The sequence below is a fragment of the Vicia villosa genome, unplaced genomic scaffold (assembly GCF_029867415.1).
Source record: "Vicia villosa cultivar HV-30 ecotype Madison, WI unplaced genomic scaffold, Vvil1.0 ctg.001941F_1_1, whole genome shotgun sequence".
Lineage (NCBI taxonomy): Eukaryota > Viridiplantae > Streptophyta > Magnoliopsida > Fabales > Fabaceae > Vicia > Vicia villosa.
Window position 1 is genome coordinate 70,425 of NW_026705784.1, and position 16,700 is coordinate 87,124.

Consider the following 16,700-nt stretch of genomic DNA (forward strand, 5'->3'; position numbering starts at 1 on the left):
GTGCACTTGCGGATGCATCACAGTAAAATAGGTTTTTATTTGAAATTCACCTAAGGGGTATGAGAATTGATAGTAAAAGAGATATACACACCAAATAATAGGGTATAACTATTTTGTTAATTTATCGTAATACTGGTAGAACACTTTTAGGGAATATACCTAGGGGTGGCAATTGAATCCATTAAGCTAAAATTCATCCAATTCATTCACTAAAAAATCCATCCAATCCTTCCACCACATAAAAAATAAGTTAATGTATGGATTGAATCCATACATTTATATAAACGGATAGATCCAATCCATCCAACACATTTTGATAATCCAATGGATTATTTTTATTTTATACTTAAAATTTTTTTTTCAAAAATAACTAAAATAGTTTTTTTTAATAAAAAATTTGAAAATACAAAAAATCGAATTTCTTCATAAAATTGAAATATCGAGTTTTTTTCGAAAAAAAAACGAAAAAATCGAGTTATTTTGAAAAAAATGGAGGTTTTTCGAAAAAACAAAAATCGAGTATTTTTCGAAAAAAACAAAAAAATCGAGTTTTTTAGGAAAACGAAAAAAGTCGAGTTTATTTCGGAAAAACGAAAAGTCGAGTTTTTTAGAAAAACGAAAAGTCGAGTTTTTTTAGGAAAAACGAAAAAATCGAGTTTTTTTTGGGAAAAACGAAAAAGTTGAGTTTTTTTTGGAAAAACAAAACGTTGTGTTTTTCGGAAATAAAGAAAAAATCGAGTCTTTTTCGCAAAAAAAAACGAAAAAATCGAGTTTTTTCAGAAAAATGATAAATCGAGTTTTTCGGAAAACAAAAAAGTTGAGTTTTTTTAGAAAAACGAAAAAATCGAGTTTTTCGAAAAAAAGAAAACGAGTTTTTTTTCGAAAAAAACGAAAAAGTCGAGTTTTTTACAGAAAAACGAAAAAAAATCGAGTTTTTTTTCAAAAAAAACGAAAAAAAATCGAGTTTTTTTTCGGAAAAAAACGAAAAAAATCGGGTTTTTTCGAAAAAAAGAAAGGTCGCTTTTTTTTTTTGAAAAAGGAAAAATCGAGTTTTTTTCGAAAAAACGAAAAAAGTTGAGTTTTTTTCAGGAAAACGATAAAACCGGGTTTTTTTCGGAATAACGAAAAAGTCGAGTTTTTCCGAAAAAAAACAAAAAAGTCAGTTTTTTTCGGAAAAACAGAAAGTCGAGTTTTCTTTGGAAAAGCGAAAAGTCGATTTTTTTCGGAAAAAACAAAAAAAAATCGAGTTTTTTTAGAAAAATGAAAAAATGAATTTTTTTACGGAAAAATTGGAAAAAAATCGAGTTTTTTCAGAAAAACAAAACTCGAGTTTTTTTGGAAAAATAAAAAAGTCGAGTTTTTTCGGAAAAACGAAAAATCTAGTTTTTTCGGAAAAACAAAAATTCAAGTTTTTTTCGGAAGAACGAAAAAAATATTTTTAAATATTTAAATTATTTTTATATGAAGTTTAAAAAGAAATTAAGAATATTTTATTTATGTTTTGGATGGATGGATATTCGTCAATTAGAAATAGGTTAATGGATGGATTTTATTCTTTAATGGATGCATTGGATTGGATTTTTATTAAGAGAGTTTAGTGGATGGTTAATGGATTAATGGATTGGTTTGGTTCATCCATTAACCATTCAATCCATATTCATCCAATCCATCCATTTTGCCAACCCTAAATATACGCCATTACCAAATAGTGATAAATAAAGGATTTTTGAAAGAACTAATTGTTTTTAATTCCTGATAATATTCATCAATTTATTTTTCTTATCCATTTTAAAATAAATTGGCGTCCGTTTGGGTTCAAGAGACGGGATGGGAGGGGAATGAAGAGGAAGTGATGAGAGAGAATTTAACTAAATATATGTTGGGTTCAAAGAAGGGACGGGAGGGGAGAAATTTTAAAATCAAATTACCTTTTTATCCTTACAAATATTGTTATTTGTACTTAGTAAAAACAATTTTGATTAAATTTTACCAAAAAAACTTGTTCATTCATAAATCACACAAATTTAAACAAAATATCTAGAAACATATAAAGTTGTAAACAAAATATTCAGAAACATATTAAATTGTAAATAAAAAATTTATAAAAGTCATGAGGCTATTATAAGATAATCAATCAGATGAGCCAAAGACCATTTGCATTATCACTTCTTTGTGTGCTTTAAGTGGACACTAGAGAATCATCCTAAGTTTGTCAGCACCTTTCATGATAGTGCAATATATCTGCGACAATGACTTTGCATCACATCCACACTCCTTAATTAAATTCCATGTTTCTTTTCCTAAAATTTGAGGCATCTCCTGTTTTTGGAGCTCTCTCATTATTTCATTCTCTTTTCGTATTGCAACATTTCCTTCTGTTAGTGTATTTTCAACCAAGACAATTGACTCTTGGAGTTCAGCAATACTGTTATTTGTATCTTGTGTTTCAAATACAGAAAAATTGTAAGTAGCGCCAATGTTTTCCAAATTCACCTCATTCCAGGCAACATGGTCATCAACATCTTAAATAGTTTCAACAAAGTCTTCATTGGTGACCGACGACTTTTGTTTTCTTGTCTTTTTTAAAGTTTCAGATTCCTTTCTATCAGCTTGGTTAGGTCCATAAAGTATCAACATCTTCTCATAATTTGGAAGTGGCACATTTTCCAATTTGATGCTTTTGGTTTTGACTTAAAAAAGTATGATAAATAAAAGATATAATATTAATAAAAGTTATACAATTATTGATGAAAAAAATATTTTAAAATACAAAAAGTTCATCAAAAGTTACCTCAATAAGAGCATCTCAAACTTCTGACTCGACATCCCATAATTTTGTAGTTGAATTCCAAGAAAATCCGCTCATACCACCTTTAAAAATGTCATAATATTCAGTGATTTTTATTTTCAAATTTTTCCAACGATTTTTTATCTTCACCTTGTTAACTTTGTTTCCAAACAATGCACGAAGTTCAACTTCAATATTTTCTTATGTTGATGTAGTGAATATACCGCTGACTTTGTTCCCCTTTTCATATTCATGCATAAAAGCATCAACAAGAGCATCATATGTGACTCTATTCTAAGTCAAAGTTCCAGAATTATAATTATTATGTGGTAATTGCTTATTCGATGCCATAAACTATGAAAATGAGCAATTATAACACAACGAAGTTATTAAATATCATTAACAAAAAGTTGCAATATCATAACAAACATCCTAATAAATTTGGTACTACTTCATCAAGGAACAACAAACATAAAAGTAATAATATAAAATACAAGTCAAACTCTTTAAGCTAAATCATTATTTTGATAATTTAACCACATTTGATGTGCTACACTTTCTTTTATAACCCCACCCATATCAAGCTCATCTCTATCACTTCTTGAACCTTGATGATTGTCAAGAGATACATTTTGATTTTGCAAGTTAAGCATCTACTTCCATTACAAGGTCTTCATCTGGGTCTACACTCATTAGATAATTGTGAAGAATGCAACATGTAAAAATGATTAATTTTTTAGCCCTGACTTCATAATTTGACTCTATTGAATAAGATGAAATCTCAAATCTTTTTTTCAATACACTAAAGGCCCTTTCAATTGCATTGAGTAAAGACAAATGTCGAAGATTAAACAACTCTTTAGAATTTTGGGGTGGATTTCTAGCCGAATATTCTTTCAGGTGATACCAAACTCCTCTATAAGGTGTAATTAATCCCCTAGTCAACATGAATCCAGCATCAACAAGATAATATTTTCCTATAGCAAAGGTAAATAATAAATGCAACAGTTTAAAATATATAATATAAATAACTATAAGTCTAGGTTATTCTTATATTACCGTGAGGAACTTTAAGTTTATCTTCACGTGTTAATGCATTCTTTATTATTCTAGAGTCAGACCCTTCTCATCCCGCGAGAACATAAGTGAACTTAAAATCAAAAGTACATGCTGCTAAAACATTGTGTCGGTAGTCATTCCTGCTGCGATATCTAGGAGCATCTTTTACAGATACTTTGACATGTATATGTGTTCCATCTTTTGCAGATAATGGATCTCCTTGTCTTAATCTCCTTGTTACAACAAAATCGTCAGTTGGAGTTCTATTTACCAAGATGAACATACTACTCGAGAACACCCCAACTTCCAGCCATTTCATCCACTTATCCCCAAAATGCCATTTTTCTTAACATACACCTCAAAAAATCCCAATCCACAAGCTTGTGCAAAATCTAACTTGAATAACAAACATTCCTTCCTTCTTCTCTTGGCCAAGTCAAGGATCTCATTTTTCACCAAAACACCATCTAATATCGGTCTACCAGGAATGAAAGCAGTTTGATTGCTAGGCACAATCTTACGAATTACTTTTCTTAGCCTTGATGTAATAAGTTTGGAAATAACTTTATACATGCACCCAATAAGGCATATGGGTCTATATTCTTTTAGACTATGAGGATTCAGTGTTTTGGGTATCAGGGCATGGAAGAAAGCAATCATTACTTTTGGTAGTTTTGCAGTAGTATGGAATTCTTGTACAAAACCCACTATATCATCTCCAACCACATCCCAACAATTTTTCAAAAAGTCCATATTAAACCCATCATGGCGTGGACTTTTGTCCCCATCACTATTAAACACCACCTCTCTAATTTCCTCCTTTGAGAATCTTACCTCCAAACCCTCAAACTCACTGGTTGACAATTTAAGAAAATCAAGACTATTCAAGTTAGGTCTAATGGTATTATTGGACTGTAGTATTGCAGAGAAATGATTCTTCACTAGATTTTTAACATCAACAACCACTTCCCTAAACCCTGCTTCAGATTGTATGGTCACAATGGAATTCATTTTGTTTCTTTTTTTCAATATAGAATAGAAATACCTGGTGTTTAAATCCCCTTCTTGAATCCATTTTTGTCTAGAATTTTGATTAATGATACCCTCCTTTAAATGTAACTTCTGCCAAATAGATTCAATCACAACCTTTCTCCTCTCCTCAACACCCTAATCAACTTGATTATACGAGGATATCATTTCCTCCTCCAAATTATTAAGTTCCTCCACCCCCTTCTTCTAAGTCTAGATTTATCTTACCAAACACTGTGTTATTCCACACCCTAAGGCTGTCCCTAATGAGTTTGAATTTATGTTTAACCACAAAATATCTCATACCCTTCACATGAAATAAGTCTAATTCTTTTTTAACAAAGCTTTTGAAGTCTACATGATCATACCAACACCTAAGGATTTTGAATGCTTTGGGGCCCAATTAAGATTGCTAGCTTTAATCCAAACCGATTTATGGTCTGATATGTCCCTATTACCTGTAGTTTGTGCAACAAGTTTCCAAATATTCACCAATTCCGCCGATAAAAGGAACCTATCTAAACTACTGCAAGCACCGCCATTAGAGCTTATCCATGTAAAGATGCTCCCAACTACTAGTAAGTCTATCACTTCCATGAGATTGATAAAAGAACTGAAATCCTCCATTTCAGTAGATCTACCCCTAGGGTTGGCACCCCTCCTCTCCTCCCTTAATTTGATTGCGTTAAAATCTCCACCAATCACCCATTCCCCAGGATCCAGATATTTCTTTAAGTGTAATAACTCAACCCATAACAGTCTCTTATCAGATAAATTACATGGAGAATGAACGTTCAAGAAGTAACAGTTAATACCTTTCCATGTTGCATTTAATCCCAATAAGCCTTTTCCTTTGAAGTTGTATTGAGGTAGAATTACACCCTTCCTCCAAATTATGACGATCCCTTCGGATAGGCCATCAGAATCCTTTACTGACTATTTGTAATCCTTCGATCCCCACAAGCTACAACCCAAACCTTCCTTCATTTGTTGCGCCTTTGACTCTTGAATGAAACCCATATCAGCCTTTACATTTAAAATAATTTGATTTAATCTTCTTCTTTTGATGGAGTTGCCACACCCTCTGATGTTGAAAGTTGCTATATTCATGGAACCCTAATTTGTTTCTCCTTCCTAGCCTTTATGAATTTCTGATCTCTGGCTTCTAATTCTCTTATAATGCCTTCAAATACCTCATCATCTTCATCCCATTTCACTCCTAGTTCTTTAATTATCTTCCAAACCTTGGTCGACACATCCTCCGATTTTGCAAACCGCCTATTACCTTGATTAATGTCAGAATCGTTGATCGAATCACAACAAAGAATTGACAAACCCAAAATGAAATTCAATCATTAGTTGGTTTGTGTGTTACCAAATGAAAATCATCTTTCATCAAAAAAGAAACAAAATTCAAAATGATCTTACTAATTTCCACTATATTCTTAAGAGCCTCACGACTTTCTCTCAAGCTCTGACTTGTTCAACAAAACCTTATTTCATCTTCTAAAACATGTTTGGTATCCCATGCATCTAAACTCTAAAGTCTTGGAAAACTTTTCCCTTATCTTACTCCTACTTAGAATCATCATCACCAAGATTTTAACTAAGGAGAATGACATGATGCTAAGATTTGACAGAGTAGGATGATGACTGCTTATAGTTTAATAGCAATGAAAATAACACACTGAAAAAAAAAAAAAATGCTGATTAAAATTTCAAGTTACTAAATGTAACCACTTATAAAAGTTGTATTGCAACCAATTCCAAAATAACATATTTGTAAAGTACATATTCCTGAAATACATGATTTTAAATTCATAATGAATCATAAAGAATTAACAATTCAAAACGGAAATGATCCTGAAGTAAATCAAACATCTTCCACATCTAGAGCTGGTATGTATTCAGATCCATCAGGCCCCAACACCTTGACCCTATGTAACATATAGCACATGCAATCAAAATGCAGAATAACGAAATCACTATTTTTCGATGATATGCTGTTTAGTACAACATACTGTCAAATTATGGTTGCAAGTAACTGCTATGTTATGTTGGAAAATTTGTTTACCTTTCAAGGATAAACTTTCCTTCTTTGTACTTCTGAGGCTTCTCATAAGCAACCACCTAAAACAATATAAAATATAAAACTAAAGGTAATAATCAAATAAATCAGAAATCATGAGATCAAGAACTGTCCATCCTTACATATTTCCATCCAACAATAGACCCGCATGCAACACAGAATATGTCGACGACATTATGCAGTCCAGTGGTCATCATTCGGTCTTCTTTCTCTCCGACCAAGACATTCACACTGTCATAATATGGATTAGCAAGATTTTATGAGGGAAATACATTTAGATGCATAAAAAGTAATATACTAACATGGTTTCATATTTGGCACACATTTTTATTCTGATGTTCAAGCTAAATATATAACACAATGCTAGTATTGTGTTATATATAGAGTGGCCCCTAATAATACTTATGGTAATTTGAATTTGAGAGAGTGAAAGAAAACTTACACTTTATCAAAAAGATATGCTCTCCCATTCTTGCATTGGAATGACTGAGAGAAAACAAGGGATAGATCATCAGCAGGTTCGGATTTTGCAAAAACGTATTGTGAACAATCAGGAATCAATCAAGTCCAGTAAATGTAACCAAAGTTTAAGAAAACAGTTTCTAATCAGAACATCGTCCATAACAATTCATAAGCCAATAGCCACTCAAAAAACTTTTTCTAATCAGAACATCGTCCATAACAATTCATAAGCCAATAGCCACTCAAAAAACTTTAGCCAATAAATTCATGATTCATGAACTCTTTTATGAATTTTGAATACAATGATAGAGACTGTGCCATATCCATAAGTATTGACATTGACAAAGGAAAATTTACAAATACAAGAAAATGAAATGACAATGTCATATACATGATCTATGTCACTGAGTGTTTACACTAAAAATGTTTCACACGACTCATCTATAGAAATACCACTTCTCAAAAAACCTAACATGTTTACATGATTAGGGTTTTAAGAAACGGTCGCATCCATAAAGAAATTACAGCGTGAAAAACCACAATTTATTACATAAAAACTGTGATAATGTGATCAACCAATTATAGACACTATCACAATAAAAGCCTTACATAAATAGGTTATTAAAGTAAAGTTTGAAGGAAGGAAAAATAAAAACCTTGGAAATGAGATCATCAGCAAGGGCAAAATGAGTCTGGCAATGCTTGCAACTATAGAAGTTTTCTTCCAGATCAATCAAGAACAGCCTTCCCATGTCTCTCTGCCACCCAACAAGAAAAACAATTTTTTTGAAAGAAATCCACCAACAAGAAAAACAAATTTTTTTAAAGTATGCAATGTAAGTGAAAATGTGATGTGATCGAGGAATAAGTGTTTGAGGGGATGAAGGATTACCGAGAGAGAGAGTTTGTTAATTGCAAATACAAAGTACTGTTTGTGTGTGCGATTGATGACACTGAATTTTGCATACACAACGAATGTCCTTGTGCCCTAATACACCCACTATCAATAATACTATATGTTTTATTTTTATTTTTCTATTAGAGAGAGGGTCGAAGCCCAAATTTTGAAAATTAGTGTTTTAATTTTGTAAGATTATACCTCCATCAACTATTTTAATGACGTAGTCATCTCATTCATTTATGATGTGGTATATTAATGTAGTCTTCATTACAATTTATAAAAAATTATTATAAAATGTTTATAACCATTTGGTTTTTGTTGACAGGGTCATTAAGGAATTGTAGACGTTATAGAATACAATGATTCAAGGCTATTTTCCGCCTCATAATAAGTGATTCATTTTGAATAAAATGATCTTTCAAAATAATTGATTTATTTCAATTTTTAATATAATTTTTTTGATTCTACTTTCTAATTAATAAAAATTTCACCATTTCCAATACATGATAAGGGTATTATAATTAAAATAATATTCTCTCTCTTTCTCTCATATTTTTATATATATTTTTAATCTTTGTGAAATGGTGTGTTGGGTCACTCATTGTGAAACAGAGGGCGTAATAGGTAAGAAGTGGGTCGACCCAACTAAAATAAATATTAAAATGAGACTTTTTTAAAATATATAATTTTTAATACGTATTCTAAGATATTTTTAAAATTTGTTATAAAATTAAGGGTTAAATACGTTTTTAGTCCCTCTAAAATTTTTCTTCAACAAATGATCCTCGCAAAATTTTTCTTCCCCAATATTGGTCCCTCCCGTTAGTTTGCACTAAAGGAGGCTGACGTGGCACGCCACGTGGAGGGCAGCTTGACAAATAATTGAAAACGTTTGAAATTGCGGGGGTTTTAAACCTCTTCTAAACTAACCCAGAAAAAAAACAAAAAAATTGGTTCTGGACTTTTCTCAAACACCTTGCAAGCAAGTTTGACACATGTGTTATTACAAGGTTTCAGAACTTATCAGCACCAAATCTAAGAACATCAAGAGGAATTGACAATCTAGAAAGAGTTTTCTTAACCAACAATTTCAGGTCTATTCAATTACTTCAAAGAACTCTTTCTTTACTTCGATCTTTGCATACCCAATTGACCCTTTTGGTTCAAAAACTTCATCTTCCAGTTGGTGACAAATGGCTTGATGAATACATGGATGAAAGCTCCAAGCTTTGGGAAGCTTGTCATGTTCTTAAGTCTGGCATTTCAGGCATAGAAAACTATTACTCTGCTTCTTCTAACATCAATTCGACTCTTGATTCTCATATTCACATCACCCCTCAAATATCTCGCCAGGTTTCATTCATACCCACAAGAAAAAATTCAATCTTTTCTCGAATTATCTATCCAATTTTTGCATGTTAACACGAACAAAATGTAAAAAAAAAACTTTTTGTTTTGTTTTGTGATTTGATTTTTTATATGATGCATATTGTAAGAGCGATATCAGTTTGTAGAAGAGAAGTGGTTGGGTTGGAAGAAGAGAATCGTGCTTTGACGGAAACAAGGATTCAACCACTTTCATTGCGTTTTGACGAGAGAGTTTCAATTGAATCGAAGCTGAATGGTTTCAGAGGAGTGTTATACGCAATGAGAAATGTGAGTTCGTTGTTATTAATGATTCTGAGAGGGACTTTTGGTGTTCTTAGGCCTGGTGCTGATAATCTTGTGGCAAAAATATTCATGGCTATATTATAAGGTTTCTGGGTTAGTTTATAAGAGGTTTAAAACCCCCGCAATTTCAAACGTTTTTAGATATTTGTCAAGCTGTCCTCCACATGGCGTGCCATGTCATCCTCCGTTAGTGAAAACTAACAAGATGGATAATAAATGGCGACGTCTAATTTTTGCAGGGACCACTTCTCTAAGAAATTTTTTACAAGGACTAAAAGTGCAAGGTCGCGTTTTTGTAGGGACCCCTGGCATAATTAACCCTAAAATTAATGATAAAGTTGCAGTAAAATATTTACATTTTTTATTAGGATTGAGTTATCCTTCAAATAAAAACTTCAAAATAGAATTAGAAGATTTCTTTTCATAACAAATCACGTTCTAGCCTCTCTCCTGCATTTTTATTAACCATGTGATGTTACATTTTTTGGTGATGAGTTTTCCACCATATTGCTTAATGGAGCAAAGTATGTTAAGGTGTGACTGAGATATTCTCTTGAAGGAATGACGTATTTTCTTAAACTACATCAGCTAGGTTAAATGAGTTTGCATCGTAGCCCCGATTTCATGTGCATTAAGCTAGGTTAAATGAGTTTGCATCGTAGTCCTGATTTCATCTTCCTTTTATACTATTGTTGAAGATTATCATCAACTATCTAATTCCTAAAGAAGGCATTTCGGATCAGATTTCATGGGATCACAAACACTCTCTATGGCTTCTGATCAACAAACAACCCCTGAATCTCTCTGCCTACATCTTTCATCATCTCTGTGAATCAATCAAGGATTCCCAAAAGCACAACAAAAAGAGTGTCCCTTATGTAAGGTTACTCTCTTATATCTTCTATAAGTGCAAACTGATTGATGTTCTGAAAGAGTTTAATTCTGCTCGGGGCCTAAAAACTGCTATGGTAATGTTCTCTCAGCATGTGTAATGAGAAACATGCATATCATGAAGAAGAACGAGGTTGTGATGATTCCAGTTCCTATCAGTATTAGAAGAAATATCTACCAACTCAAATCCATTAACATCTTCAACCAATGTAATCACATCAGTATCATAATTAAAGGGTCTAAGTCCACATTTTGGAACTGAGTTTGAAGGCACTCTATTAGTGTGGACTAAATACAGATGTTGTTATTCATTGAGGCTCAAGATTGTTCCCAATTATGCATCAAAGATTAATCACCTTAACAGGTAACCATTCTATAACTGATCATGCTCATTCATAAGGATTAATCTAAGGGAAATTTTTGTTTTCTACCACACGTTTTAGTAGTGAACTCCCTTTAGAACACACTAAACTAAAAAATTAAAGATTTCAAATGAAATTGAAGTAAATCTTCATATATGGTTTCCAAGTGTTAAAATGCTTTTCGAACAAGAATTTAAAATTCAAGGACTGGGGTTGAAAACCTAACCAAGTACTACAATATGAAAATATGAATTTTTTTGATAATTTAATGTACAGGTTAGATGAGTTAAGATTACAAAAAAACTAAAGAAAGAAGACTTTGTGCAAATACTCCAAAACGAGAAGGTGATCTTAGAGTTTGGTTTTCTAATTTACAATCCTACTTAAAAGGGACAACAAAGAAGAAAATGTGTAATTAATTATATAAAATGGAGGATATCCAAGACACTTATAATTATAGTGAAGTAAAATTTGGGAAGCAAAAAGAGAATGACTTGGACTAGAGAGATAAAAGGACAATAATTTTGGACCACTTATCTCCTTAGAGAAGTAGTTTAACCCTTATTTTTTATTGAAAATTCCAATTGTCTCCCCGGTGTTAAGGCTCTAAAATGAACACAATAAGAAGTAAAAAAGTGTAACTTTAGAATTCTGATCACGAATAAGTTTATTGATGAAAATTAAATTGTTGAAAAGTGCAGAAACATGAAGTAAAAATTGTAACTTGAATGAAAGTTGTAAGTCAATATTTCTAGTGCAAAGAACACGAACATTATACCCTCATCAACAATGATATAAAGAATACTTAAAAGTGAAGTATATAAGAATAGTAATGTGGAATCAAATGAATTGAAGGTTAATAAATCAAGAGTGCAAAGATTAATAGGTGAATCAAAGGCGAAGTATGGAAGGATAGTAATATTACCACAAAGATTAATATATCGAGAGAACTCTTACCAATAATTATTGAAGATATACCATAATTTATAACTTCTTTCGTTAACTAGATAACATGTGTTGAACAAATAATATAGTAAAAATGTATCGTAGTAAAAAAAAACAAAAAATGTGTGGAAATTCAATTTTGACAACATAAACAGAACGAGTAGGGTCGGGAGAGAAAATTGGCGAATGGATCACCAAAAATAGAGGTGACTACAATAACACGTGGTATGGTCATTTGTTGGAAAAAACAATATCTTAGTGGATTAAATGATAATTGATAATGAGAAATGTTAAACGATGATTAAATAGAACAAAGACGTTAAACAACGACAATTTGAAAAGTGTTATTTAAAAAATTAACTTTAATCCTAAATAAAAGAAGGGTGAAAAATTACTGACGACTTCGAGTAAATATATACGGAAACGAGTTCCAAAGATCGGGAGTTTTATGATACCATGTCGTAAAACAAAATATTGACCTGTTAAAAATTGTAATTATAATGCAGAATGTATTGATACTGAAATAAAAAGAAAAAAAAATCTATACACTTTTTTAATGGACTTGAGACTCTAACTACAAAGTACTATTTACGGTATAATATTTAAAAAATTATCTTTTATAAATATCAAATTCATAATAAATCAAGAATAAAGTATAAAATGAAATAGAGATATTGTTTTCAAATTGAAAAATGGGCATATCCGTGTCTCGTTTAGTTAAGGGTGTGAGACTAAAACTTTGGTTCTGCCCCTAACATAAGCACCACATTTTTTAAGTCTAAAAATGCATAAATTTATATTAATGTCTGTGCCCGTCAAAGTGCGCAGAAAAATGGCACATTAAAGGGTATGAGGCATGGTAGCAAAACGCGTATTCGCGTGTACCCACCTGAATCCGTCCCGAAGTTGACGGGAAAAACCCGTTTTGACTTGGTTTGGGTTCAGGTTTGAGTTTTTCTCGATTATAATATATGGGGACGGGTCGACCCGTTTATTTCATTGTGTATATTATTATTTATTTTTGATAACTTAGAATATTAAATATGTGGCCAATGTTTTGATATTTTGATTTGTATTTATTATTTAAAATATTTAAAACGTATTTATTGGAAATTATTTTATTTTATTATATATAATATAATTTAATTTTGAAAGAAATGAGTATTTTATTAAAAAAATTGATTTCACAAAGTAGAAGGTGGCGGGGTGGGGATATCTGAATCCAACTCGAACCCATTTGAGTTAGATTTGAGTTTTACTTTTCCATCCTCATTTGAGTTTGGAGTGAAAAATGGAGACTACTTAAAAATTTAAATAGTCTCCATTTTTCACTCTATTTTTAAAAATTTAAATTTAAAAATGGAGACTATTTAAAAATTTAAATTTAAAGAAGGTAATAACCGTCCATACCCCTACACTCCAAACTCAAATGGAAACTATTCTTGGGTGTTCCGGAAACTTTTCTTAAATGTGAGGAAAAAGTGAAATTTTTTAAAATATAAACTATTTATATAAGGGTATTTTGGTCCAAAATTTTATCGTGTAGGGATATATGTATAATTGTAAGGGTACAAAGTAAAATTTTCCTACTACGAGACTAAACTCTTTGTCTAGCCCACTGTTAGTAAAACATGAAATGGCCAACATGTCGGCCCGTTAGGCCCCGTTATGACACATTAAATGAAAATCATTAATAATAATAATGTCTCAATTCAAGCTAACACAATTATTTTACTAAACTAACAATGCTTGTAATTTTGCATGAGTGTGTGAACTGAACTTTGAATTTTTATGTCACTCTATTTTTCTATTTCTCCACGTCAACCCCAAATCAATTTTATATCTCTACTAAAATTTTCTGTCTAAACGGATGGAGTATATTATTTTAAACAATTATCACTTTTAATAATACAATTGAGATTCGAATATAAAAAAATAGAGATGTGTTTTCTCATGTTAGTTAATTTAAAAAGGAAAATGACACATTGAATGAAAAATCATTAACTAAAATGCCTCAATTTAAAATAATATGTTTTTTAAAACTAACAATGTTTGTAACTTTGTTGAGCGTGTGAATTGAATTCTCAATTTTTCTATCATTCTTTTTTCTAATTCTCCACACCAATCCAAATCAATTTTATATCTTTACAAAAATATTCTGTCATTACAGATGGAATCAATTTTACACCTTAGTTCGTTATTATTCCCTTACAAAAATTGAAGAAACCTAGGTGACACAGTCAATAGTCACAACATCCAAAAACCAATGCCGATTACAATTCAAGTTACTAACTGTACTTACTAACTCTTAAAGTTCAATGAATGATAAAGTATCAAGAATGTATTTATAAAAAGGGAAATGATCCTCAAGTACATAAATCAAGCATCTTCAACAGGAGGCATGCCCGGGTCTTCCCCAGGACCCAACATCTTTACCCTATGTAATATACAAAACACATGTAATCAAAATGAACCATAACTATGTTATGTCGCGGAATTTAAAAAAATAATAATTTCCTACATTCCAGCCATATAAATAACTTGAGCGATAAGAAAGATAAAATAAAACCTATAGATTATGCTTAAAAATATTCTTAATTAATTTATTACCTTGCAATGACAAGCATGTATCTTTGATTCTCTCCGTGAGCGGACCCCTAAAACAAAACAAAATATAAAATTAAAGGGAAACAAATAAACAAAAAATTATGAGATTCAAGAATAGTCCGGCCTTACATATTTCAATCCAAGAATGGACCCGCATTTAACGCAGTATATGTCGATCATAGTAGAAAGCAATCCAGGGATAAGCATCTCTTCTTCTCTCTCTCCAAATGAAACATTCACACTGTCATAATATGGATTACAAGATGTCATTTGAAGGAATCAACGTACATAGCAATAGAAGTGAAGTGAGAGTGTCAAAGAAAACTTACACTTTATCAAAATGATAAGCCCGTCCATAAGGGCAATGGAAAGTCTAAGAGAAAACACGGGTTAAATTGTCAGCAGCAGGCTATGATTTTGAAAAAAACGAGAACTATAATGAATTTAAGTTTGAGGAAAGAAAATGAACAACCGTTGAAATGAGATGCTCAACAAGGGCAAAAGGTGTCTGACAATGCTTGCAGCGGTAGAAATCTCCTTCAAGATCGATCAAGAAAAGTCGTCCCATATCTCTCTTTAAATTCTCTACAGAAATCCACATAAAAAATTGAGAAATAGTATTTAGAAAAGCATGTAGTGTATCTGAAGCACCAAAGAAAAGAAAAAAACTAGTGAAAATAAAGAATGATGATAATGTTGATGTGAATGAGGAAAAAGGATTTGGTGGAGATGAATGATTACCGAGAGAAAAAACAGAAATTGTAAGTTTATTTCGATATTTGATGGCAAACTCGATTGAATTACAACACACATATTCTAGTGACCAATCTTTATAGATAAGTGAACGCGTTTTTATGTGTGTAAGTAAAATTAACACCATACACACTAACAAATCATATTCATTTTATAAATTTTTTCTAGTCTTTTAATATATTTAAGATAGATGAGTGTTTTTTAGGTCTCGGAAGGCTTAGAAGTGTTTGTTAGTCTCCAAAAATCAAGAAAATATAAGTTGTAAAGTTATTTGTCATTAAGAAGTTAAAGGTGTCGTACTTGAGCAAGTTACCCAAGCATCATAATAAAGCTTCACAACTATGAGGACTCGTTTCCAGTTGGATCAAACCAAATTCAAATATGTGAAACCACCAAAATCATTTTTAATCACTAATTGATTGCATCTCCATCGAAATCATTTGATACTACTTTAATGTCGTCACTTCGTTTATTTTCGTTGGTTACCGCCAAATGTATCATACGAATCCAATATTCCGATATGTATTTGCTTTTGATGCCATTAATTATCTTCCAATAGTTTGATTAAATGGCAATATGTATTCATTATTCTGTTTTGAGTGAAATTTGTGACATTTTTTTTGTAAATTATTATAATATTTTACTTCTTTATTATAATAGTTTAACTTAGATTTTAAGTTTTTAAACTTCTATAATGATATTTTAATAAATTGAATAATTTAATTCTCTCAATATATTTTATAGATAAAGTCTTGTTTTTATTTAAGTGCACAAACTTTAATTTTTTTCTTAAAAATATTATTATATCCTCTACTAATATTGGTGTAAAAAAATCTACATGACAAAATCTAAATAATTAAGTCCCTTATTTGACACTTTATTTTTAAGTCTCTAATATAATTATTTTTTAGTAAGTTTGAGTAAGAAGACTTAAAGCCTTCTTTTTTTTAAGTTTGTTTAAAATATCAAATTTTAATTTTTTTCAATTCCTTCAAAAAAGTATAACTTCAAAACAAAGTATTGTTTAAGAAAATATCTTTTTCCAAAAGATGAATTTTTTAATGAAAATTAAATTTTCAAAAAAAAAATTAATTTATTTTTTAAATATTTTTAAGAAAATAAAATAAAACTGTTGAAAAAAAT

At 30.9% G+C, this 16,700-nt stretch overlaps 2 protein-coding genes across 2 annotated transcripts; one reads left to right on the forward strand and one right to left on the reverse strand.

Annotated features, from left to right (window-relative positions):
• Positions 1-6,643: 6,643 nt before the first annotated feature.
• Positions 6,644-8,412, reverse strand: LOC131637191 (protein yippee-like At3g08990). Its single transcript, XM_058907775.1, has 6 exons — positions 8,320-8,412; positions 8,084-8,185; positions 7,408-7,451; positions 7,088-7,196; positions 6,951-7,006; positions 6,644-6,813 (listed from the first exon to the last, which is right to left on the reverse strand). Exons 2-6 carry the CDS (start codon positions 8,177-8,179, stop codon positions 6,750-6,752), a joined length of 369 nt encoding a protein of 122 aa, XP_058763758.1. The 5' UTR covers positions 8,180-8,185; positions 8,320-8,412; the 3' UTR covers positions 6,644-6,749.
• Positions 8,413-8,909: 497 nt separating this feature from the next.
• LOC131637199 (uncharacterized) lies at positions 8,910-10,083 on the forward strand. The gene is made up of 3 exons (XM_058907787.1): positions 8,910-8,952; positions 9,356-9,682; positions 9,818-10,083. The coding sequence occupies exons 1-3, from the start codon at positions 8,910-8,912 to the stop codon at positions 10,081-10,083; spliced, it is 636 nt and encodes a 211-aa protein (XP_058763770.1).
• Positions 10,084-16,700: the final 6,617 nt, after the last annotated feature.

What these genes read in the sequence shown, in the direction of transcription:
- LOC131637191 (XM_058907775.1), bottom strand. Translation starts at nt 8,179, where the DNA reads ATGGGAAGGCTGTTCTTGATTGATCTGGAAGAAAACTTCTATAGTTGC. An exon ending in CTATTGTTGGATGGAAATAT is followed by an intron (nt 7,007 to 7,087) that starts GTAAGGATGGAC and finishes ATATTGTTTTAG; the next exon opens with GTGGTTGCTTATGAGAAGCC. An exon ending in GGAAAGTTTATCCTTGAAAG is followed by an intron (nt 6,814 to 6,950) that starts GTAAACAAATTT and finishes TATGTTACATAG; the next exon opens with GGTCAAGGTGTTGGGGCCTG.
- LOC131637199 (XM_058907787.1), top strand. Translation starts at nt 8,910, where the DNA reads ATGGTGTGTTGGGTCACTCATTGTGAAACAGAGGGCGTAATAG. An exon ending in TGAAACAGAGGGCGTAATAG is followed by an intron (nt 8,953 to 9,355) that starts GTAAGAAGTGGG and finishes AGAACTTATCAG; the next exon opens with CACCAAATCTAAGAACATCA. An exon ending in CCCTCAAATATCTCGCCAGG is followed by an intron (nt 9,683 to 9,817) that starts TTTCATTCATAC and finishes ATATGATGCATA; the next exon opens with TTGTAAGAGCGATATCAGTT.